Below are 23,754 nucleotides of genomic sequence, written 5' to 3'. Positions count from 1 at the left end.
AACATATATCCAGGCAAAAATCTTGTACACAAAAGTTCATAGCATCAGTATTCGTAAGAGCTGAAAAGTAGAAACAACCCCATTGTCTAGCAACTGATGACTAGCTAAGTAAGATGCGGTGCACCCATACAACGGTATATAATTCAACCGTAAAAAACAAAAAAGGGGTGATACACGCTAAAACAAGATGAACGAACACTGAACACATTATGCTAAGCGAAAGAAGCCAGTCACAAAATACTACATATTGTATATATTCCACATCTAGAAGATAGATGTCCAGAATCGGCAAATCCTTGGAGACGGCGAGTCTGTTAGTGGTTGCCCGGGGCTGAGGGAAGAGAGTGGGAAGCGACTGCTAATGGGTATGGGGTTTCTTTCGGAGGTGCTGAAAATGTTCCAAAATTAGATAGGGCAATGGTTGCACAACTCTTGGAATACACTGAAACCACTGACTTGTACACATTACAAGAGTGAATTTTATGGCGTGCAAACTGTATTTCAATGAAGCTATTATAAACAAAAGGAATAAAAATGCCAGCTTCCCCCTCCCCGCTCACCCCCCTGCCCGCCCCACCACCACAATGGCCAGGAAATTTCTTGCTTGGTCACAGCAAAGTTATGAAAAAGAAATTGGAGTGGACGTGTGTTCTATTATTAACTACTCCTAGTGTTCCCCTGGAAAGAAAAAAAAGTATAAGATGACACAGTAGAAAGCTAATTTTTCATTCTTAAATGGACTATTGCTAACTTCTCACTCACAGTCATCTCTGAGATGTTACACTTTGTGTGAAAAGGTTTTTTAGTTTTTCGTCATTGACCAGGAAGTTTTTATTTCTAAGAATTGCTGTTGCCTAGTCAGGTTTAAGTGTAACCTGCCTCACTTACTTATTCATGCGGTTTGTTCTAAGTCATGGTTTTGCTGTGAGGACAAAGGCACGAGCTCCGTGGAGACGGAACTACCATTTCATGAGGCCTGAAATGTGTCAGACACTGTGTCAAACACTCCACTTATATTTCCTGTCCTGTGCTCACAACTCCAGGAGGGTTTTGTGGGCTTTTTTAAAGATTTTATTTATTTATTTGACAGAGACAGAGACAGAGAGAGCACGAGCTGGGGGTGGGGGAGGGGCAGGCAGAGGGAGAAGCAGGGTCCCCGAGGAGCAGGGAGCCCGATGCGGGGCTCCATCCCAGGACCCCGGGATCGTGACCTGAGCCACTGAACCACCCAGACACCCACCCAGGAGGGGCTATTATTTTCCACCTTTGAAGATGAAAAAGGAGGCTGATTCAGTGCCTCAAGTCACACAGCCAGAAAGTGGCAGAGCCCAAAAGAGCCTGTGTTCTTTTCCAACATCAGGCTGCTTTCTGGAGTTCTTAGTTCTACGGAGATCACAGGGGTGATCTTATCGTCATGGTCCTTCGATGGCTTTGGTAAAGGCTAAAACTGCTAGACTGGCTAGTTGGAGAGTTCAAGGTTGAGGGTGATTTTCAAAGGTGTGATACCTCGCATTTCCCAAACTCATTTTCCGTTACACCTGATTGTTCAGCGTTCAGCGTTCATGCATCAACAATTCGTGAAGAATCCACCACGTGCCTAGCCTCGTGTACGCGTTAGTTATCTAAAATGATTACCTGAATGAGTTCAGGTTTTACAGCTCCGTTCACGTGGAGGAGGATGAGGAGGGGTGCCTCTTTTCCTGTCTAGCCAGAGAGCAAGGGCACAGTGGCCCAGAACAGGGCCTGCCCCAGGGAGGACAGCTGGGCTCCTGCATGCACATACGCACACCTGATCTGTCCTGAAAGGTATGCTTGACCTTGAGCTTTGTGGAGGTAGCAACCATGTCTGCTTTGTGCCCACACAGAGTCTGGCCCAGAGCAGGTGCTCAATGACGGCTGAATAAATAAGCGATTCCTTTTACCCAAATCCACTAGAACTTGGGCTGGTTGTTTCATTGCTCTGGGCCTTCATTTCCTCATTTGCAAAATAGGGATAAAGAGAGTACCCATTTCACATGGCGACCTTGAGATCTCATGAGATAATACAAGGCACACAGTGAGCACCCAACATACAATAGTTATCATTTCTGTTATTACTGCTAAGTGTCATGAGAGGCATTCTCTTCTATGCCGAGAGTGACCTCCCATCTTCTGTTACCTTGTGACCTGGGTTTTTGTTTCTTAAAGCAAAGCCAAAGGCCAGTTGGCCTTTGTGCAATTTTGGTTGCACAAAGAGCTCTCTCTGCTGTGTTATGGAATGTGGGTCTAAGACCCTGAGGATGAGACAGACACAGTAACCCTGGGAAGGCATTTCCAGTGCCCCCACCTGCACAGCCTGCGGCCAGTTAGTTCCCACAATCTCCACTCTCTGTCCAGTGTGTGTGTGGGGGGGGAGGGGATCGTGTTTTAGAAATGTGAGCGCTTGACCTTAAAGCACAGCTCCAGAGCGATGCCAGCCAGCTCCTCACCAGACTGTCCACCACAAGCCTCTGAGCAGACCACAAGGACATATGTCTGTGTGTACATGAGTGTATGCATACGTGCAGAGACCCAAGGGACAGTCCCATCTTATTTACGAAAAGATTGTCTTCCACTGGGTCTACAGTGTCATTGTTAGCCATAGGGAATTCTCTGGGCTCTGGCTAGTGGGACCCCAAGACACACCCCTCAAATCCCAAGGGGTTGGTCACAGGTAGGGCCTGGCCTTCACTAGAATAACCCCATGGAGAAAAGGGCCCTTCTTCAGGCTGGCAGCTGATTGACCAGACTGCAGTCCCATGAGTTACAGCTGGAACTTGTCTGCCAATCCTCTGTCCTATTACTAGGTCCTTTGCAGCTTTCCAACAAGATTATTTGGGCACAGTGACTCCTCAAGAGAGGGCCCAGCCTTGGAACCAGCCATGCGTAGCTATAACATCAGCTGCCTTCCCCTGTCGGGTATGAGCAGGACTTCCAAAACCCGACAGCACCCTCCATAAGCCTGGGACTGGGGCTCCATGTGGCTATGTCCTGTGCCACATGATGCTGATAGGGGCCTTCTGGGGCCGTCTTTAGGGAGCAAGAGGGACCTAGAGCCATGGCTGCATCGGCTCCAGTAGGTGAGCAATGGGGAGCAAGCCCATACCTCATCCTTCCTGGCACCCCACTTCAGAACTTGCCCTGCTCCATTCCCCAAAGTCACCACGCTCAATCCACTATGAGGCCATCTTTATGGGCCTGCAAACCATGCAGTCCCACAGGCCCTCACACTTGGTTGTAATGCTCTGCTATTGACGTCTTGAAATTCTTCAGAATTTTTGAACGAGGGGTCTTGCATTTTCTCATTGCACTGGGCCTGCAAATTCAGCAGCCAGTCCTGCTCACTACTCTTGCCATGTAATCCCTGGCTCGGTATCTGACAGTCTTCCTCTTTCCTTTCTGTCTTTAAGTCCCATTTATCCTACCCTAAGGCAAAATCCTGACAGAAAAATACTCAAAAAACCACAAAGGAAAACACATTCTTTTGGAAGAGCTTTTCTACTTGACTGCAGAGGGAACAGTGATAGTGGATAATAGACACAGGGATACCCCTACCACGTGTGAGATTTTCTTAGCTCTGTCCAGCAGTAAAGGTTGTGGTAACAGTTTTTTAACCCAGTCCTAGCATCTTCCTTGTAGCGGATGGTATTTAATAAGCTCATTTGTCTGACTTAAGAGTTCTTGCCCAAAGCATAACATGGGTAAAGACTAGTTCTGAGGCCTGAATTGGTATCTAGCAAGTCTATGTACTTGCTATGACTTCAGACAAACACTAGTCTCAGAGCCTCAGTTTACTCTTTTTTTCAAGATTGATTTATTTATTTATTTATTTATTTATTTATTTATTTATTTATTTATTCGAGAGAGAGAGCGCGCGCAAGAGAGCACATGAGTGCGGGGGGAGAGACAGAGGGAGAGGAGGAGAGAGAGAATCCCAAGCAGGCTCCATGCCCCCCACAGAGCCCTATGCAGGGCTCGATCCCACAACCCTGAGATCATGACCTGAGCCAAAACCAAGAGTCCAAAGCTCAACCAACTGAGCCACCAGGTGCCCAAGTCTCAGTTTACTCTTATACGAAACAGGCAAAACAACATGTTATGAGGCTTTGGAGTCTCAGTTGCTAATCTCTCTGTGTGTTGGGGCAGATTCCAAGCTCTTTTCTGACACTTCAGCCAGTGATTTTTGGAAGTGGGTGTGGCCATCACTTCAGGTACATGTCTTGTCTATGCCTTCCGACCCATGGCGCGGCAGGGCACGGGAATCCGGGCATACAGTTTTGTGGGGTTTGTGCCCTTTCCCCCAAAGCCCATTCAGGACCCCCAGCTGAAGCAACCGTACTGGGGGTATGGTCTCCAATTATGCCTGAGGAGAAGAGAGCCGAGCGCCTGGCCCGCTCTGTTTTCCCCCCGCAGAGCTGTGCTTCGGCATTCTGCCTGTAGCCAGCATTGTGGGCGCCAGGAGAGGCGGCCTCATGAATCTTGTTATTGTCCTTAGGACGGGGGTATTCTCAAGGACATTATCCTCAACGTCATGGCATGACCCCTTTGTGGAAGGAGGTATATAGGAGCGACTTCTCTCAGGTCCTAGTACTTAGAAAAACTAGCTTCTGCAGAACGAGTTTAACACTTTGCATAAAACAGGGATCGTGGGAGCTGAGCCGCTGGAATCCTCGGAGCTTGGCAAGCAGGCAGGCCTCTGGGCAGGACGGCTCGTTGTCAGTCTTATCCTTGGCTTGGTTATTTTGCAATCCCTCCTCCCCTGTGCTGTTTGCCCTCATTCCTTAGCGTTTTGTTTTACACTTTTCTCTGGTCCGTGTCCTTAGAAACACCGCTCTCTGCTACAGAGTGAAGCGTTGTATAAACATGCAAATTCATTTTTTAAATCTATTTCAGGGAAGTTGTGAGGATTAAGAACTGAATTGCTTCATGAATGTCATGTTTTATCATAGGATTTCTCTCATCTATGGAACATAAGAACTAGGAAGATTGGTAGGGGAAGAAACGGATAAAGAAAGGGGGGTAATCAGAAGGGGGAATGAAGCATGAGAGACTATGGACTCTGAGAAACAAACTGAGGGCTTCAGAGGGGAGGTGGGTGGGGGAATGGGATAGGCTGGTGATGGGTAGTAAGGAGGGCACGTATTGCATGGTGCACTGGGTGTTATACGCAACTAGTGAATCATCGAACTTTACATCAGAAACCAGGGATGTACTGTATGGTGACTAACATAATATAATAAAAAAATTAAAATTAAAAAAAATAATAATAAAAATAAAAGTAAAAAAAATGAATGTCATGGAAGCAGCACCACTGCCTACTGGAGGTGGGATTAGATAGGAGGCAGGGGCTTTTTTTTCTAGACTGGATCAGCGTGCTACACTATACATTTATATATATATAATGAAAGCTCACTGAACACATTTTGAAATTTTTGCAACCTCCCTTGAGATTTTGCTGACTTGACTTAATTGAAGAGCTGAGACCTGACATTCTGGCTGAAGCCCTCACTTTATGGATCCACCAGCAGGGACTTGTTAGGGCTACAACAGCCCACAGGCCTTTGTACGGGAGGAACCACCCTTCTGGGAAGGCTGGGTGGGAAGGAGTGTAGAGGGAGATAAAGAGCGCTGGAGATGTGTAGATACCCCATCTCCTCCCCCACCACACAGTGGGCCCTGAATTCAGGTCCCGGGCTTGGCCTGTGGTGCGAATGGAGCAGGGAGAAGAGGGTTTTCTGGAGCAGGCTGTTCAGAAGGTATCATCACAGACCACTCGCACCCTTCAACAAGGCAGAGGAAACTTCTACGCTTGGACCAAGTGACCAGGCCTTCTGCCCTTCCCCTTGGGAGTTTCAAACACCTTCCCTCCATCCTTGGTTACCTTCTGAAGCAGAAACACTACCTTGCTTCATACCGCTTCACAGCTGACGGGTCACCAGTTACAGCCGTGGCCTCACTAGCTTCTCGATATGTGACGCAAGCAGAGAGCTGAGGTATCACTCTCCCTTACCCTCAGAAGAGGAAGGTGGGTCTCAGGGAGGACAGCGACTTGCCCCAGTAAGTGGCAGAGTCAGGAGTCAACGCCAGGGCTGTGAGGTCTATGCTCTGAGCACAAAGTCAACAGCCTGTCACAGGGAGGAGGGAGGCTGTTCGCGCTGCCATGCGAATACTCCCTCAGTGCTGGGCTGGGGCTGGGGCTGGGCCTGCTGGAGGGCTGGGCTCACACTTCATGTTGTCTTCTCTGGCAGTGGAATCTAGTGTGTGATGATGATTGGAAGACGCCCCTCACCTCTTCCCTGTTCTTCGTGGGCGTGCTGCTTGGCTCCTTCGTGTCCGGGCAACTATCTGACAGGTAAGGAGGCCGGGAGGGAGAGGAGAGGAGGTGCAATAGGGCCCCTTGTCAATTCACTGCCTATCTTGGAGTTGGGCTGAATTTAAGGTATTTCAACCCAGGGAAAGAGAGTCCCCTCACACCAACAAGTCAGTGAAAGGAGGAGCCATGATGTCTCCCTCAGCCCCTTGCTGGAACCCTCTTTTGTTCATTTCTCCCAGCCTTATGCTGTCAGGGCTTTGGCCTAGAGTCTGGAGGAGGCAATGGCTCCACGTGAAACTGGTCCTTATAGCACCAAACCTCTCAAAAAAAAAAATCACCACTGCCTCCCCCTCCCACCCCTAACTCTGACACGGGATCTGTCCAGAATCAGCCATCAGGCAGAGTAAGGGCCAGACAGTGAGTACCCACATCGCTGCTGTGGGTCAGGCCTAACCCGTGCTGGTTGTGGGCCTCCTGGAATGCAGAGTCTAGAGGAGACAGCACCCCAGCTCCAGGAGAAGTGCCCCCGCTGGCCCCTGTTCTAAGGGGCCCGGAGCAGGAAGGTGAGAGTGCTAAATAGCAGTGTTGGGAAGGCTTCGCAGAGGAGGTGCCTGTCCCTCCTCCCGTTACAAAGTCCCGAGGGACCGCAAGCCCACCAGCCTGAGACCTGATTTTGGAAAATGAGGTAGGAGACAGTTCTGCTCACACCTGTGCTCCATTCCACCCACTGGTCACTATCAGAAAGTGAAACGAAGACTGAGGCTAACTCCCGTGTCATGGGTACTGCTCAGAGCTGTGCTTCCCGGAGAGGGTTCCCTTGTAATTCTGTTCGCACAGTAGACTCACCTGGGAAAACTGTTTAAATCCCAATACCCAAACTGCGTGCCAGAAAATGAGACTCTCAGGAGGTGGGCTGCTGGCCCCAGCGTGTTTTGGCACCAGGGGATTTCAAGTGCGGCTCAGGTTGAATACTGCTGCCATAGAGGGGGCCTTCATCCTGGATTGACAGAATTCCCATATTGCTGATATTAGAGGTCTCTGCAATCTGCACTTACCCATTTTCCAGAAATGTGGTGGCAGCTTCTACCTGGGGCTTGTTCTAAGGAGCAGATTTCTATGGGGACCTTGCATGAGCTGCTTTGTGCTTCTGAGATATGGGGCCTCTACAGAAGTTTTAGAATCTCAAAAGGCACCTTCTGGGCAGATGGACGCCTGAGATATCACCAAGGAAGAACTGAGGAGGATGAGACAGGGAGAAAAGTCTGTTCCAGCCCTGAAAACAAAACAAAGTCTGCCACGATGTGTGACTCGGGGCTCGCCAAGTGCCCTGAGTTACAGCTGCTGCGGCCGCGTGTGCCATGTTCTGTGCTCTATTCTGCAGGTTTGGCAGGAAGAACATCCTCTTCGCAACCATGGCCGTGCAGACTGGCTTCAGCTTCCTGCAGATTTTCTCCATCAACTGGGAGATGTTTACCGTGTTATTTGTCATTGTCGGCATGGGCCAGATCTCCAACTATGTGGTGGCCTTCATTCTAGGTAGGAACAGTTTCTAATCCTCAGAGCTTCTCCTTCCAACCCTCTGAGAGGCCTGGGAAGGGGGTGGTCCCCTGAAGAGGGCATAGGGAGTGCTTTTAGCACACAAGGAAGCACCTCGCCCCATGGGCTGTGCCTCTAAAACAGGATCAACCTCCGATATCCATGTGTTGGGGAGGGGGCTGTGGTCTCAGGTTCTTTGATCTGGTCACAGGCAAGGCAGGTGCTCTCAGGGAGCCCGCTCTGTGCTGGGCTCTGAAATGTGATGGTGAACAGAAGCTGGAGCTGATCAGAACCACCCACACAATAACTGAGACACATTTCAGGAACACGGCTTGGGAAAGGCACAAAGTTGGGGTGTTGGGGGAGGAGCCACCTAGAGAAGTCTTTGATCTGAGTTGTGAAAGCCTGGAACTTCTGCCTGGGCCAGAGAAAAAGTGTTTCTGGCAGCTGTGCATGGCCCATGGAGGGACTTAGGGCAGTTGGTGTGGCCGGTACACAGGGGGAGGAGGCAGGTGCTGACAGGAGTTCAGTGCCGGGTCTGCCATCACTGGGTAGGACTGGTCTCACCCTGAGTCACAGCGCACCCCAGAGCTTATCAGCTGCGTGCAGGATAACATGCTCTGTTGATAGGAGTCCGGTCTCCTAGCTGCAGCCTTGCTTCTGGAGTATCGGGCAGCATGAAGGGGACACACAAGCTAAAGGACATGAGGAGGCCCCTAGCGCCCTCACCAGCGTTTCCTGGGAGCTCCAGCAGCCCGGCCAGGGTCACCCACAGGAGCAAGCGTCCCCAACATGCTCTCTGTGCCAACCTGCTCTCTGACCAGCTGAGGGTGGGGGGAAATGAGGGCCACCTCTGGGACAACAGACCCAAATTCCCATAATCTCTCATGTGATGGTCTATCCTTATTGGCTCAGTGCTGGCCTAGTTTGTCCCTACTGTCACAGTAAAATTATTAATGGTGCCCTTTTATTGTCAGTCTGGCAATTCTTCCTGTCTCAAAAGTCTAAATCTGTTAAGATGGGTTCTGATCGCTTTTAGGATTCTGAGTGACTCACTAGCTTTGGAGATGCTGTGTTCTCTTAGTTGAGGAGGTATACACTCCCTGCGGGGTTGCCAAGTTGCGATGACTCACATTCCACTCCTTTAATCATTTGTGAAGAGCTCCTCGCCACAGCCAAGGTGTCGGAAGGGGGGTGAGAGCATGCTGAAGCCACGTGGGCCCAGCAGTTAGCACCCTCTTTAGCAGGTGCCAGCAGGAAGGGGGCCTCTCTCTTCCCTGCGGGGAAGGAGGGCAGCCAGATGTTCTCAAAGAAGGTCCTTTGTGTAGACGACACAGAGCTTCAGGCCAGTGGTGCTAGAAACTAGGGATTAGAGGCAGTTAGGTTGGAAACTGCAAACTCCTCATGACTGATGGCCCCAAGGACACAGGGCTCTTGAGTAAAGCCTATTTGTTCTCATAGGCAAAATCTCCCAGAATCCATCTTCCTAGTGGTAATCCTCCCTAAACCTGAAAAGTCCAATTTATGGCTCTGCTTGGGACAGACACATACCACCATAGAGACACATACAGACACATACGGGACTGAACAGGCCTCCTCAAAACAGGGGATTCTGCCTGAGGCCAGCAGACCCCTTTAAGCAGGACCTAAAGGACCATCTGAAATGGGAGGGCAGAAAATCATAGAGAAACCCCATCATTAGGATTGGGAGCCAGAAGGGGTTTGTGCCCGGCATGCATCCCCCAGGTTCTACTGACTGGCCAGGGTTGAGTGCTTCCTTTCCAAGGGGGCACAGGATGCTTCTGGGGCCTTGGAACCTCTGCTATATGAGGGGATGAGGCTGGGAGAGCCCACCCCAGGCCTCCTGCAGGGAAGTCCTGCCCCCTGGCGCTGACCCTACAACCTGCTCCCCTCCCTGCTCCCCACGCCAAGAAGAATGATAGGGCCAAGAGGAAAGTAAGATCTTGTAAGATCCGTCAGATCCCAGATTTACAAGCCAGGCATCAGGGAGCTGGATGCTGGGTGCCGCAGGCTCCCCATCAGCCTGGGTCCCGGAGCCTCCCTGGCTGTCGTTTTACTCCACTGTGCTCTAGGAAACTGCTGACCTTTCTGTCCTTGTATGAGACTCTTTGTGTTGCGTTCTCAGGTTTGGACATTTAAGAATGTCACTGAACACCTACCCGCCCCCGCTGGAGCAGGGGACTCTGGAGTCCGGGCCCAGGGCGGGCGCGGGCGCCAAGTGCGAGCGCTGGGCGGCGCCCGGCTTCTCCGCAGAGCAGCAGCGCCCTCTGGCGTCCCGGGGCTAAAATGTGAATTCTGGGTTCTGAGTAGAAGGAAAGCTTGGGGTCTGGGCCTTTTTCTTTTGCCCTCTGGCTCTAGGGAAGGGATGGCAAGACTCTGCGACAATAATCTCATTTTAAGGGACTTCACATTAATTCAGGAAGCTGAACTATTTCCATTCTCAAAACGACACAGAAACAGATCCTTTCCTTGTTCTACATTTTAAAAGTTATAAAACTTGCCAGAGTCATAGGAGACAAGAAAAGGGAGGGCAGAAACAGTGCTAGCCAAAGGAACATAAAGTGAATTTACCTGGTAGCGAGACCCCTGCCAAAACGACGCTGGTTTAGGAGGGAGGAAATGACCACTCAGGACCAATGACGGCTGACCTGCGTGGACTCCACCTCCCCCCGCCCCCCGCCCCCGCCATCTCCCACTGTTTCCCAGAAATAGTGTCTCCCAGCGGTCCCTGGCCTTCTGGGTAAAATGCCACAGGCTCCTCCTTTATCCCTCATAACTACCTGATCAAATTTATTTTGCAGTTAACTGCCTTCCTGTCTTGACCGATCTACTAATTCAGTATTTTCCTGGTACTGCTAACATCAGCTTCCTGTGCAATGTTTGTGCCAGCATGCTCACCTGTTTAAAACTCTGCTTCCTCTCCTGTCTAGATGTGTGCTTCCTTTCCAAAAGTATGTAACTGATGGCATCCTCCTTTATAACTCTGGCTACCAGAAGACTCAGGCAAAATTGAAATTTAACTCTGTCAATCGTGCGGTCTTTGTCAGCCATGTATTTTTAAAGTGTTTTTAAATTGAGATACAATTTGCATACCATACTATTCACTCTTTTAAAATGTGTAGTTTAGTGGTCATTAGTATATTTGCAAAGTTGTACAACCATCAACTCTTTCTAACTCCAGAACATTTTCATCACCTCCCCAAGAACCCTGTACCCGTTAACAGTGCCTCTCTGTTCTCCTTTTTTCCTAACCCCTGGCAACCACTAATCTGCTTTCTGTCTGTATGGTTTTATCTACTCTGGACATTTCTGATAAGTGGAAGCACACAACCTGTGGCTTTTGCGACTGACTTCCCTCACTTGCTGTTTTCAAGGTTGGTCCATACTATAGCGTGAATCCCTATTCCATCGAATGGATTTACTACATCTTCTTCATCCATACATCAGTTGATGGACATCTGGGTTGTTCCCACTTTTTGGCTATCAAAAATAATGCTACTATCAACATTTGAGGACAGGTTTTTTGTGGATATGTGTTTTCACATCTCTTAGCTATGTACGTAAGTGGAGTCGCCTGGTCATATGGTAATATGGTCATATGGTAATTTTATATTTAATTTATATTTAATTTAATTTAATTAATATTTAATCATTTAAGGAACTGCCATACTGTTTTTCAAGGGGATGAGTTGCATATTTTTTGTTCTTTCCTCCAAGGTAGAACTTTTGCCTTTCTACGTATTTTACTTTAATGTTACCATTACCTTAATGTGTTCAAATTAAAAGGTACCTCAGAGACTTCAAGGGATGAAATGGGATATAAATACATTAAGAGGACGTAGAGATTTGCTGGCACCCCTTGCTTGCACTGTACTGTGTGAAGAAAGACATTTTGGAATACATGCAGAGATAGCAAGGGTTACTTTTAACTAGAATGATCTCTTTAGGTTCATGAGAGGAGAGAGGAAGGCCTGAGTAGGGGAATATCTGTTAATTTGGAGAGAGTTCTCAGTATTTTCAGGGAGCAAAGAGAGGTTCTGTTGTCTTCCATTGGGTCTTTTGGTCAAAGGCACTGTACTTTCTTCATTCTTCTGACATTCAGCACATTTCAACTGTTTGACCAGGATAAGAGAACTAGCTATTCCTAAGCATCTACCACATGCCAGATGCTCTACTAGGCTCTTTACACATGGTGTCTCAGTCCTCGTAATAAAGACCACCACGAAGCAGGACTTAGCAAAGTCACTCTAGTAACAGATGAGTGTCAAGGAGCCCAGGATCTCTGCAGATGCCTCTCTGCACATGGCCTCTCTACTCACAACCCAGGGCCCCTGGGTCCTACCCCATAGACTGGCAACGGTAACATCTTCTTCTTTCTTGAGCGGTGGTCTGGTGGGGTCTGCTGCAGGCTTCTGTTGGTCATTCATGGAGGAGCAGGTCCTGCCTTCATGTGGAATGGATCCGGTGGTTCCTGGGATGACGACCAGAGAAGGGCCTTGATCAATGTGGACGCAAGCCTAGCCCTCTCCGAGTCACTCCCTCTTGGAGAGAGTGTTTGGATTGGGGTGGTAGTGACAGGCAATGGACAAACACTCTTGATCAGGACATGCCCGTCTGACTTAGATGACAGAATTCACTCCCAAGAGTCACTCCAAGGCCCAACCAGACCAAGACCAACCAGGAGCAAAACCGTGGGGGGTAAACAAGTCCGGGACAGGCATTCCCAGCCAGCAGAGCCAGAAGTCACTGCCGTCATCTCCTGGGCAGACCATGGAAGGTTTGCAGGAGTCGGGGCTCCTCTTCTAGTGCTCCTCAGAGAGGGCTGGTTGGCTGTCAGTTGGTTCAAAGACCAGCCCAGGAAGGGAACGCGCAAATCCTCACTTCTTGAAAGGAGGGCATGGCCTGACCCATCTCCCGTCAATGTCTCCCTTAGGAATCTCAGTTGAAAGACTGCTTGATAAGGCCCAGGTTTTGCCTCCAGGTGATTTTTTTTCTAGAAGGTATCCATAGTTCAAACAGATAGGGCTTAAATCCTTGCTGCCCCACTTACTACCTATGTGTGAATTGAGGCAATTTCATTCAACTCTTTAAGTCTCCGCTGATCATGTGTAAAACAGAAGTAATATTAGTTCTTTTTTTTTAAGATTTATTTATTTAGAGAGAGAGAGAGCAAGGGGGAGGGGCAGAGGGAGAGAGAGAAACTCAAGCAGACTCCCCAGTGAGCATGGAACCCAATGTGGGGCTCCCTCTCATGGCCCTGAGATCATGACCGGAGCCGAAAACCAAGAGTAAAACACTTAACCGACTGCGCCACCCAAGTGCCCCAGAAGTAATATTAGTTCTCGCGTAATTACTATGAAGCTTCAAAGAGACGATGTATGTAGACACTTAGTCTAGGACCTGGCTCAAAGGGCCCGCTCAAAAACAAATGTTAGCTAGGAAGATGATGATGGCGATGACGACGATGATGATGGGTCAGGAGGGTGGTTGTCTAAAAGTCAGAGGACAGGAAGTTGTGCTAACAAGGAACTCTCCGGGGTCGTGCCATCCATGTGGCTTCCCAGAAAGGCAGAGGGGTAGATTTAAAAGGCTCTGTCCCCGTCGGGTACTGTGCAAAGTCAGAACAACTCTGTTCTGGCCTAAGACCCGAGCTTAGAGATGGAGGTTATCTAGGAATCCAGTGGTGTCTCTTCTCTCTCTTCTCTTATCAGGGTCATGGAAGCATGGGGGAGCTCCCTTGGCCTCATGATTCTACCAGATTCTCACTTGGTCCTGTACACTCGCTCTTTCCTCAACCAAATCCTCTGCTGCTTCCCTTCTGAAACTCTGCTTAGGAACAGAGCGCCCCCCATTCATTTCCACATCACGATAATGACAGCCAAAGTGTTTACAAACACGGCATGGTGAGTCTGCCTCTGGAATGGTGGAGGGTCATGACTGAGGTAAGAAAAGATCTGGAAATAACACTCATGATCCTCAAAAAAGGCAGGCCCTGTCTTTGGAAATTAGTGGAGAGGCTGAAAAGTGCCCTAAGTGGTTAGGCCTAGGACTGCCCGCAGTCTGGAATGGGAGAAGCACACATTATTGGCCATTTCTGTCAGGCTGGTTTTTAGAAATTGTTGTTCAGGAGAGAACCACGGAGGCACACCTCTCAGTTATGATGAGTGAGGAAGAAATGGGCAGGGGATAAGGAACAAGTCGGCGGTGAGAATGGGAAACTAGCCAAAATGATAGACCCATGAACAATGGGGGGAGCATTGACCACCCTCCACCCACACAGTCGTTAAGTCTATATATAACTTTTTGGCTCCCCCAGAACTTAACTACTAATATAGCGTATTGTTGATCAGAAGCCTTACTGATAATGATGTGGGAAACAAAGGCGGAAGAAAAATTATTAAATTTCCTTACTACTTACAGCCCATTGACAAGTCCCTGAAACAGGCAGAGTGACGTTCCTCTAGGGACTCAGCTGCCCCGATGTTGACACTTTGCTAAGGGCAGAAGGCAATCCTAGCCCAAACCACCCCCTGCCCCAGGATCCTATAAGTCTAATTTAACATATAAAAATTTCTTTGGAAACTTCCTTTATCTCTAAACCCCCCAAGATACGTGTTGGCAATCACCCCCGCAAGCATATGGCCCATCGATATACATCTGAAGGGTCTCATGACTAAGGTTTTATTAGATGGTAATAAATGACCTCTTCTCAACAATAGCTAGCCCCCTCAAGGTTCTGGAAACCTTGCTTCCAAATTCCTTAGAGACTTACACTATCCCAAACCCCCTCGAAACTTTAAAGTATATAATGGGCCACTCCTCGTGACCCCAGGGCATCTCTTTCTGCCCACAGGTCCGGTCCGTGTGCTTTAATAAAATCACCTTTTTGCACCAGAGACATCTCAAGAATTCGTTCTTGGCCGTCAGCTTCGAACCCTAACATTCTTTCCTACATCAGTAACATACACAGTCGATGAACACATATTTGTATGTTATATGTATTCTATACTGTATTCTCCAAAGAAAATAAGCGAGAGAAAAGAAAATGTTATCATGAAGAAAACACATTTACGGCACTGTACTGTATTTATTGAAACAAAAAATCCTTGCATAAGTGGACCCACGCACTGCAGTAATCATACCGCTCCTCTGGAATTAGCTCTTAATTCCTCAGCCTGTGCTCAGGGCATGGAAACACAACTGAGAAAATATCTCCTGAAAGACAAGCCTGGATGGTCCTTGGAATGGTCTGTTTTGTGTTTCCTGGGCTGCTTTTTTGTAGCAGTGGGAAGATCTCAAACTGAAAGCAGAGCTGTTGCCATTGGCCAGATCTCTGACTCAGGGGCCAAGGACCAAGAGTGGACTCTGGAAAGGGCCCGGAGCTCTGTGACAACAGAGGGGCTTGTTCTTGGACTCTCCCATTGCAACCGGGAGCTCCAAGAGGCAGGCAAGCTCTCTGGAAGACCTGTGGTGCTGAGCAGAGCAAGAGCCAATGGCCAGCTGTGTGTCTTGTCCCAAAACAGGGCCCAATACCAGGCAATTTTGGGCCTTGGTGGTGTTCTGGGAAAGCTCTGTTAAGCTCCCTGGGTGTGTGGCCGACTCTAGAGCTGCCACCTGCTGGGCCAGCAAAATAGCTCCTCCTTTCTTTCCTTGGTCTGAGTAGACTATGTGTGTGCCTGGGGCTGATCTCTGGGTGCAATGTGGCTACAGGGAATTCAGCCCTGGGTGTCTGCGGAGGGGTGGGGGTGGGGGTGGCTGCTCCTCGTACCTCAGAGTCAGCTGGATCCTATTTATCATTTCTCAGGGCTCAAGGGTGGCTAATGGTGTCCTAACACGACACTGTTAACGATAAACTGTCTACTGTTTCCCGAGACCCCGTGTCTGTTTGTTTACAGTGGGGAACCGTGGGAAAGGCTACATGCATCATGACCCCACAGAGCCCTTCAGAAGAGCCCCCACTGTCTCCCAGAACACCCTGGGTGCTTAATTTGGAAGCAGGCATTAGAAGAGACGACCTCTCAGGGCTGGGCATGAGACAGCCTTAAAAAGATAAATCTGTGGCTCCTTGAAAATCTCATGCAAACTCATCCCTCTCTAAGGTGACAAGTCTTGGGTCGCTTCCCACTTTCCTTCACCCTGATCACGCCTCCTCTGGGCCCTAAGGCAAAGGCCTTTTCCCTTTTCTGAGTAACTGCAGCTCAAAATCTAACTGCCAGGTAATGATGTAAAACGGCAAATATTACAGTGAGTTAAAATGCTAATACTCCTCCCTTGTTTTGAACAGGAACTGAAATTCTTGGCAAGTCAGTTCGTATTATATTCTCTACGTTAGGAGTGTGCACATTTTTTGCAGTTGGCTACATGCTGCTGCCACTGTTTGCTTACTTCATCCGAGACTGGCGGATGCTGCTGCTGGCGCTGACGGTGCCCGGGGTACTGTGCATCCCGCTGTGGTGGTGAGTGTGGCTCGGTCCCAGACAGCCCCTGCCGCGGGCCAGCACGCCCGGAGCCGGTGTCTGCTGCTGGCCCCCGTGCCGGCTCGCCCGTTCTCGGACTCGCGGTGCAGCTGGCTGAGGCCGGGGCTTCCGAGCCCAGAGCTTGGGTGCCTCGTTGCGGGGGGCTCGCTGCGGGTGGGCTGTGTGCTGCGGTCTGCGGTCTGCTTCTCCACGGTCCCACGGGGCACCGTTCTCAGGCAACCCGTGCCCACAGAGGCCCACCCCGCTCCTGTCCGCTGTTGGTGGTTGATGTTGTTGGTGGAGATGGTCCTGGTGGGTTTTGTTGTTTCTAACTCTGCCCCTCCTCTGCTCTTCTGACACTTTTCTCTCTCTAGAAATCCCTTTCACCTTATGGATTCAATTAATGTAATGTCCTCAAGCTTTCCTATCATGGGGAGATGAGCATCTAGGATGTGCCTGTTTTTCTGCTTTGTCTTTTTTTTTTTTTTAAGATTTTATTTATTTTTTTGTCAGAGACAGAGAGAGCACAAGCAGGGGGAGCGGCAGGCAGAGGGAGAAGCAGGCTCCCCGCTGAGTAAGGAGCCCAATGCGGCCCTGGATCCCAGGACCCTGGGATCGTGACCTGAGCCCAAGACATTTAACCGACTGAGCCGCCCAGGCATCCCTCTGCTTAGTCTTGATGGGCGAGAGAATTATTTTCGTATAATCAATTGTTAGAGAAATGTTCTCTCCTTCCTCAGTCCTGCCACCCAATTTTGACACATCAGTGTGGGATTAACCAAGTTTGGAGAGACTGGCCCCAGTTTCACCCAAATTGATTATGCGGGAAACTTCAGGTGAGAGAAGAGATTAGAATAATGGAATAACGTCCCAGTTGCACCTTCTTTTTGGGGATCTTCCCATTTCTTTGTTTTTTGTTTTTGTTTTGGGGTTTTCTTCCTCCCATATTCAAGCAAGAGGAAAAGGGATTGCTTCTATTGGTGGTTCTCTCTCTCTCACTAATTCTTCTTCGTTTGGTTTGGTTTCATATCAATATCAAATCTCCCAGCAGTGACAGGTTTTACCGAACTGCTTGATCTCCCTCTGCTTACACACAATGAAAGTTTCTTTGATCATTTTTTAAAAACTCGTGATTTAGACTAGCCCTCGTGGTTCCCTGTCCTTTGTACACAGCCTAGGAATTTGCCTTGCCTAAAGGTCCTTTATCTTGCTACAACTGTTAGACAGTCTTAGAGGCTGGCAGGCAGCACATTTTGGCCTTGTTGGACCAGTTAGCTCAGGTTGGACCACTCCCAGTTACTGTCTTGTTATCATGTCTAAGACCGCTATCGTTTTTCTTGGCATGGATGTGCCTGAGAGGAGAAAGCACTTTTTCCTTAGTTCCCTGGAATTTGAAAGACAATGTGTTAAGGGTTAGATACTATTCGGATTTGGAGGTTTCCTCTGCAACCCAGTCTGAGGGTCAGGAAAAATTATGGTAAATAAGGACAGGCCATTAACTACACAGCTCTGTCTCCAAGGAAGCACCCCAGATTTACAAGAACAGGGCTGTTTTGTGGAATGAGAGCCATCATCATCATCATCATCATCATCATCACCAACATCAGCTTTGTCACATCTTCTGACCCTCTTTCCACAAATCCCTTGCTGACTGGATTTACTGTAAAAGGTGTTGGTGACCAGAGGTTCTCTCAAAACACAAGACAAGATTATTGAAAGGTTATTTTCTGCCTTCTCAGATGAATGATGTTATTAATCTATGATCCCTGGGTCTAGTTGCCATTTTGGCCGAAGAGACCAGTACTTCTAAAATATGTTATAACCAACCTTATTACTGTATGATTCTATCAGAGAGAGAGAGAGAGAGAGAAGGCGAATAAAAATAAAAGGGCCCTGACTGACTATAAGAGATGAATAGGGATCTTAATTTCTAGGGCTTGGACCTTTGCTTCAGATCCCAATATTGCAGCAAGGAACAACTCTGATAGGTCAGCCCCTTTGCTTTCCAGTAAAGACAGTCCATCCCATGAGGAGCTGCCTTATTCTTGCCCTAAGGAGTGTTCTTCCTTCTGTTGCCCCCGGGCTCACTCGGGAGCGCTCCGGGCTGTGGGCACACTGTACCAGGGACAGGACTGCCCCAGAACGGAGGGCAGCCCAGGGCCAGCACTACGAAGCCGTGTGCTCGTCCTAAAAGTTTAACAACAGTCTTATCATTTTCCTATAAAAATGAAATAGCAAAATAGCTTTCTTCGAACACCTCGTTCTTGAGGGTGGGGCTTCCTGAAGCCATGCTAGTCAGTCTAGGTGGGCTGGGGTCATGGGGGGTTGGCTTCGGGCTGCTGTGTTCCCTGCTGCCTTCTCAATGTGTAATAGAGACTCTCCAGGAATGCCCTTCCCCTGTTCTATGTGAACTCAATCTACAGAGAGGCTACAGTGTACAACCTCGTTTGGCGGTCCACTAACGATCAGCTAGACTTGATTCTCTGTACAGCACAAAAGCCATGGCCAAAGTAGAGATCGCAGCACCCCGAGCACTGTGGGCTGGAAATGGGAGTAAACCTATGCAGAGCCCTGCAGTTAGTTTGGGGATTTTTGGTATCTCAAGTTCCCTTTAAAAAGGTTCAGCAAGAACGGACCACAAGTATGAATGGAGTAGGTGTGTAGCGGGTGGGGAGGGAGCCCATAGATGTAACATGGGGGAAGCTTTGCAATATCTAGCCAACTAAACATTAGGAACTTGAGGTCCATGAGGGCCCTGAGAGCCTGTGGGAAGAAAGGTAGGGTATTTCTAAGAACAACCTTGTGGGGGAAAGACATTGCTCAGAATCAGAAGTGAAGTTTACATGTCTATGTGCATGAAGTATACAGTGGCCGGGAAATAAGAGCTCTAATTCTGCACCAAAGCGCTAGCCACATGCACATACTTGAATTAAAAGTAAATAAAATAAAAAATTCGTTTGCTCATTCACACTATTTACACCCGCTCAATAGCCACACGCCATTATTGGCTACTATATTAGGCAATACGGCTACAGAACACTGAAGAAAGTTTTCCTGGACAGCACAGCTCTCATTACTGAAGGTCAGTGACCTAACATCATCAGAGTTACTACAGGGACCAACTAAAGGCGTATTCCAAAATGACATAAACTGGGTTCATTTTTCAACCCATGTGCCAGTAGGCTGGGGGAGGGAGCTAAGGCTTGGCCATTTGGTAAGTTGTGTTTTGCTCTGCGGTTAATTGCTGTTGCGGCTTTGGAGGGGTCCATGTAATGACAGGAGGCCTTTGTACCTGCTACATGTAATTTATCTTCTCGGATAACTGAGTACTGACCGATAGGTGAGAGAACCAAGAGCTGGCAGAAGAATGGCTAGGAGATACTGAGAAATAAAAAGTAGGACAGAATAGAAAAATATAAATAAATTTAAGTATGATAAAAAGAAATAGGAATAGAAAAATAGAAAAGTTAGGAAAGAATAGAAGTGAACTGTGTGTAATAAAAAAAATTTAAGTTTCTAGGCATTAAAAAAAAAAGACAACATTGTCTCCCAAAACCTTGTTTGGTTACTCACTGCCCTGGGAATCTGAGAGCCACAGGGACAGCCCGCCGGGGGGTGTCCATGTATACACCTTCTCCTCTGACTGCAAGAAAAGCCCAAACAGCATAGATGCCTTGGCCACCTTTACCTGGTAGACTTCTGACCATCGTCAGCTGGGGCACCAGGAGTTCTCCAAGGGATGGACGCACTGAAGACACTAGATTGTGTTTCTTTAAAGAGCCACACAGGCTATTAAGTTTGAAATGATTTTTTCCTGCTGCCCTGGCTTACAGCGCCCACAGTTAGTGTTATCCCTTGTAGTCTGGTCTTGCCTTCAAGCATGATGGGTGATCAGCCTTGTGATTTGATCAGAGGTGATCTTGGAGGTGATTTTATTTATTCCTATTATCAATGGAAATCTCACGAGGCCTCCTTCCTGATTTTTTTTTTTAAATAGACAAACTACAATCTCACAAAATAAAAATTATTTGGGGGCAACTTATGGTGAATAGTATTAAACCTCACTATTGTGAAAAATTATAAACCGTTACAAATTTATTCCAGGTTTATTCCTGAATCTCCCCGGTGGTTGATATCCCAGAGAAGATTTAGAGAGGCTGAAGATATCATCCAAAAAGCTGCAAAAATGAACAACATACCTGCCCCGAGGGTGATTTTTGATCCTATGGAGGTAAGCATTTGCAGATGTGTCCTCTTAAAGTCAGCTAGGCATTCTTGATTTAATTTAATCCGACGTGGGCCCACTACGTACCAGGCTCTTTGTGAGTCCTTAGAGACACCGTGATGATTAAGTACTGAGGTGAAACCCAGCTCAGATGCGTAGGAATTAGGTGCAATCATATATGTAAACTGCTTAGCCTATAGCAAGTATTGATTAAATACGAGTCCCCTTCCCTTCGGCAAGTTGTATCTCCAACTTTTTATTGGTATTGCTCCATACCACTGGTGCAGTTACATACCAGTGATTTTTGAATGTCCAGATGTGGAAAAAATGTGGTTGAGGGGTATTCCATCCATGGATTTCCCCACCGTACTCTGAATCATGCCACAGCTGCTGAGGAAGCTGTATATGCCTTTAGTCTTGCTGTGTCGTGAAGGCACAGCCTCGAGGGGTCACCCCTGAAGGCAGGAGGCCACTCTGGTAGCATCCGTATTTCCTGACAAGTCAGTGAGGACTCGCAGTGTCCCCCTCCGTGCTCTGTGCTAGGTTCTAGAGAAAATAAGAAAAGTTAGATACAGTTCCTATGCTTAAGGAGCATAGCACGTAGCTAAGAGGGTCAAGAGGACGGGATATAACATAAATGATGCCAGGAGGGAAGAAGTGCTACGTATCCAAGGTGGGGATGCTGTGTACCAGCAGGGAAAGGGAACAGACGGACTCGGGGCTGCAGAGGCAGGTCCAAACTAGGGGGTGGGGGCTTAGATGAATGGAGAGGATGGGGGCAGGGCATTCCTGGCTAGGAGAAGGGTAGGGGACTGCTCAGGATACCCTAAGAAGACGGGGCAACTGCAGCGACAATATGCCTGCCCCACACTCAAGTCTGCACAGACTCAAGTCTGGCTACCCCAGAAAGCAGGAACCTGCAGAAGGAGGTGAGCATTGCCCGGCTCCACCCCAAGAACTTCCTCCAACCCCAGCCTTTGGGACCTCAGACAGAAGCAGATAACCTGGCAATAGCTGAAGGATTAACTACAGAGCCATGAACCCAAGCTCTCAGAGGACTATTAGGGCAAATATCTCTCAATCCTTTGCTCTTCAGGTCAAGAATTCCATTCCCAGACTTAGACAATTTATTGTGTCTAAGTGTCCAATGGACTCTTCCACATCTCAGGGCGGTGCTGGTTGTTTATTGATATTTATTGTGTCTATGATCTGATTCCTGTCTTTGAGGAACTTACAGTTTAGTAGTGGAGATCAGAGCTACACGGTTGAAGGCAGTCATAAAACATGGAAGAGATAGTTATGGGCAAATAAGAATAAAGTCCAGTGTCAAAACACAAGCTTCTGAAAGCACCTTGTTTCTTCCTGTCCTGAGGCACGGGGAGCCTGGACTGGATGAGCCCGCTGAAGGAAAGGGAGCTTGTGCTCATCTCCACTGCTCACCTCCTGGCAAAGGGGGGGCTGGTTCTCTTTAGGACGATCCACAGAGCCTTGTGCCAGCACATACAGCCTGCTCAGAGTGACAACGGAGAGTCTCCCAGATGTCAGCACAGTGTTCAGCTTTTCTGATGTTCATGCAAGCCATCAGTAGTGGGGACTACTCTAGGCCCTTTCTTTTTAGGAGAGGAAATTGAGGTACAGAGAAGTTAAGGAATTTGCCCAGAATCACATTGCTAGAAGTCTCACTAGGTGTCTCTGGTGCCCAAGTATATGCGCTTATAGCATGTGATTTCTTATCTCATGTTAGAGGCAGTAGACAGAAAAAAATAGAGGGTAGTGTCATCTTGGAAAGCTACCTTGGGCTTTTCTGGCTTTCCTTCTGAAGCACCTTCAGCCTCTTCATGGCGTCTGGTCCAAAGGTATTTTGGTGACTCCATACAGGGATAGCACTGGATATAAGACCTTTCTTGTCCTGAGGTTTCTAAAACTGGCAGTCATCAAATCACCCAAGGGGAGGGGGGGAATCACCAAGTAGCTTTCAAAATACAGAGTCATAGGCTTCAGGGCCCCAGCAAAGATTCAGATTCAGCAGGCCCTGGGCGGGACCTGGCAATCTGCATTTTCATAAGGGCCCCATGGAAGCACCAAGTGTTAGCATGGGCCTGATGCGCAAGTCCCATCCGTGCATGGCATCCCCTCCAGAACCCTCCACGAAGACTTCTAGTTCCCGCTAGTTTATGCAGGCGCTTTACTTTGGTTGTGATCACAGGGTTATGCTGCCAGGGGCATGTTCTAGAGCTGTACGCTCCAAATCATGTAGAAGAAGAAAGGTAATGTCTGTGAGCAACAGGAGGGAGTGTCTCGTTATTCTTAGAAAGAAGGATGCTCCTATCTGGGGAGCACCTGCTGCAAAGGCAGGTCTGACTGTTTCACTCCTTCACAGTAGACACTCCTTGTTAAGCCACTTACTGCACACACACCGTATCCCAAAGAGATTCCACACCTCAGAGCCTTGTAACTTTTTTACAAGTTCCAATAAGCATGGTTATCTAGATTCCTACCACACGGCAAGTTAACTTTAGTAAATTAAAACTAAAGGAGGGAAGCCCATTGACAGCAGTAAGAAACTGCCATTACCCAGAGAGCTAGCAGTCTCAATGGTACAGTCATAGTAATAATTATAGTTAAAACGGATTGGGCATCTACCATGGTTCAAGTACTATGCTAAGCTTTATGTATATATGATCTCATTTAATCTTCTCAACGCCCAATTATTATACCTTTTTAACAGAGAAGTAAATTGAGGGGATACATAGTCACCTGCCCAAGGTCCCTCAGTGAACCCAAATCTGTTCTGACACTGAGACAACAACAAGAAAAATACAAAAGGCAGGCATGAACCTCAAGGCATTTGGAACTGTTTGGCCCTATCCACTCGACACGTCTTAAGGATCATAGCTCAGTGTGATTTCAAGTCCCCACAGTGATGACCACGAGTCAAGAAAAGGCTGTTAGCAGTCAGGCTTTATATAAAGAGACAGTGAAGCCAATGTTACATATTTCAAAGGCTCAGTCTAAAATGGGCCACAAGTATTTTAAAGTGTTAGAATAAGCATAGAATAAGCAAATTCCAGACTTCTGAGCATATTCAAGGTGAAAGAGACTTATATGCATAATAGGTCTTTCCCACATTGCCATGGTTGAAGATACCCCCTCCTCATTACCTCTTAATCCCATGGTTATTTGTG

General features: G+C 48.1%; 1 protein-coding gene across 10 annotated transcripts in view; it reads left to right on the top strand.

Annotated features, from left to right (window-relative positions):
- The window catches only part of SLC22A4 (solute carrier family 22 member 4), a 52,082-nt gene that overhangs the window by 9,780 nt on the left and 18,548 nt on the right, over positions 1–23,754 (top strand). For 9 of the 10 annotated variants that reach the window (XM_040622474.1, XM_040622482.1, XM_040622478.1 and 6 more), the window contains exons 2-5: positions 6,267–6,370; positions 7,713–7,867; positions 16,173–16,344; positions 20,449–20,575. In XM_040622474.1, the coding sequence (XP_040478408.1) occupies positions 6,267–6,370; positions 7,713–7,867; positions 16,173–16,344; positions 20,449–20,575 (558 nt within the window). The remainder of the gene's footprint in view (positions 1–6,266; positions 6,371–7,712; positions 7,868–16,172; positions 16,345–20,448; positions 20,576–23,754) is intronic. The other variant, XM_040622476.1, reaches the window with a different exon arrangement.

This window comes from Ursus maritimus, unplaced genomic scaffold, assembly GCF_017311325.1.
Source record: "Ursus maritimus isolate PB19 unplaced genomic scaffold, ASM1731132v1 scaffold_5, whole genome shotgun sequence".
Lineage (NCBI taxonomy): Eukaryota > Metazoa > Chordata > Mammalia > Carnivora > Ursidae > Ursus > Ursus maritimus.
The sequence above is the reverse complement of the archived record's forward strand: the minus strand, read 5'-3'. Positions and strand labels throughout refer to the sequence as shown.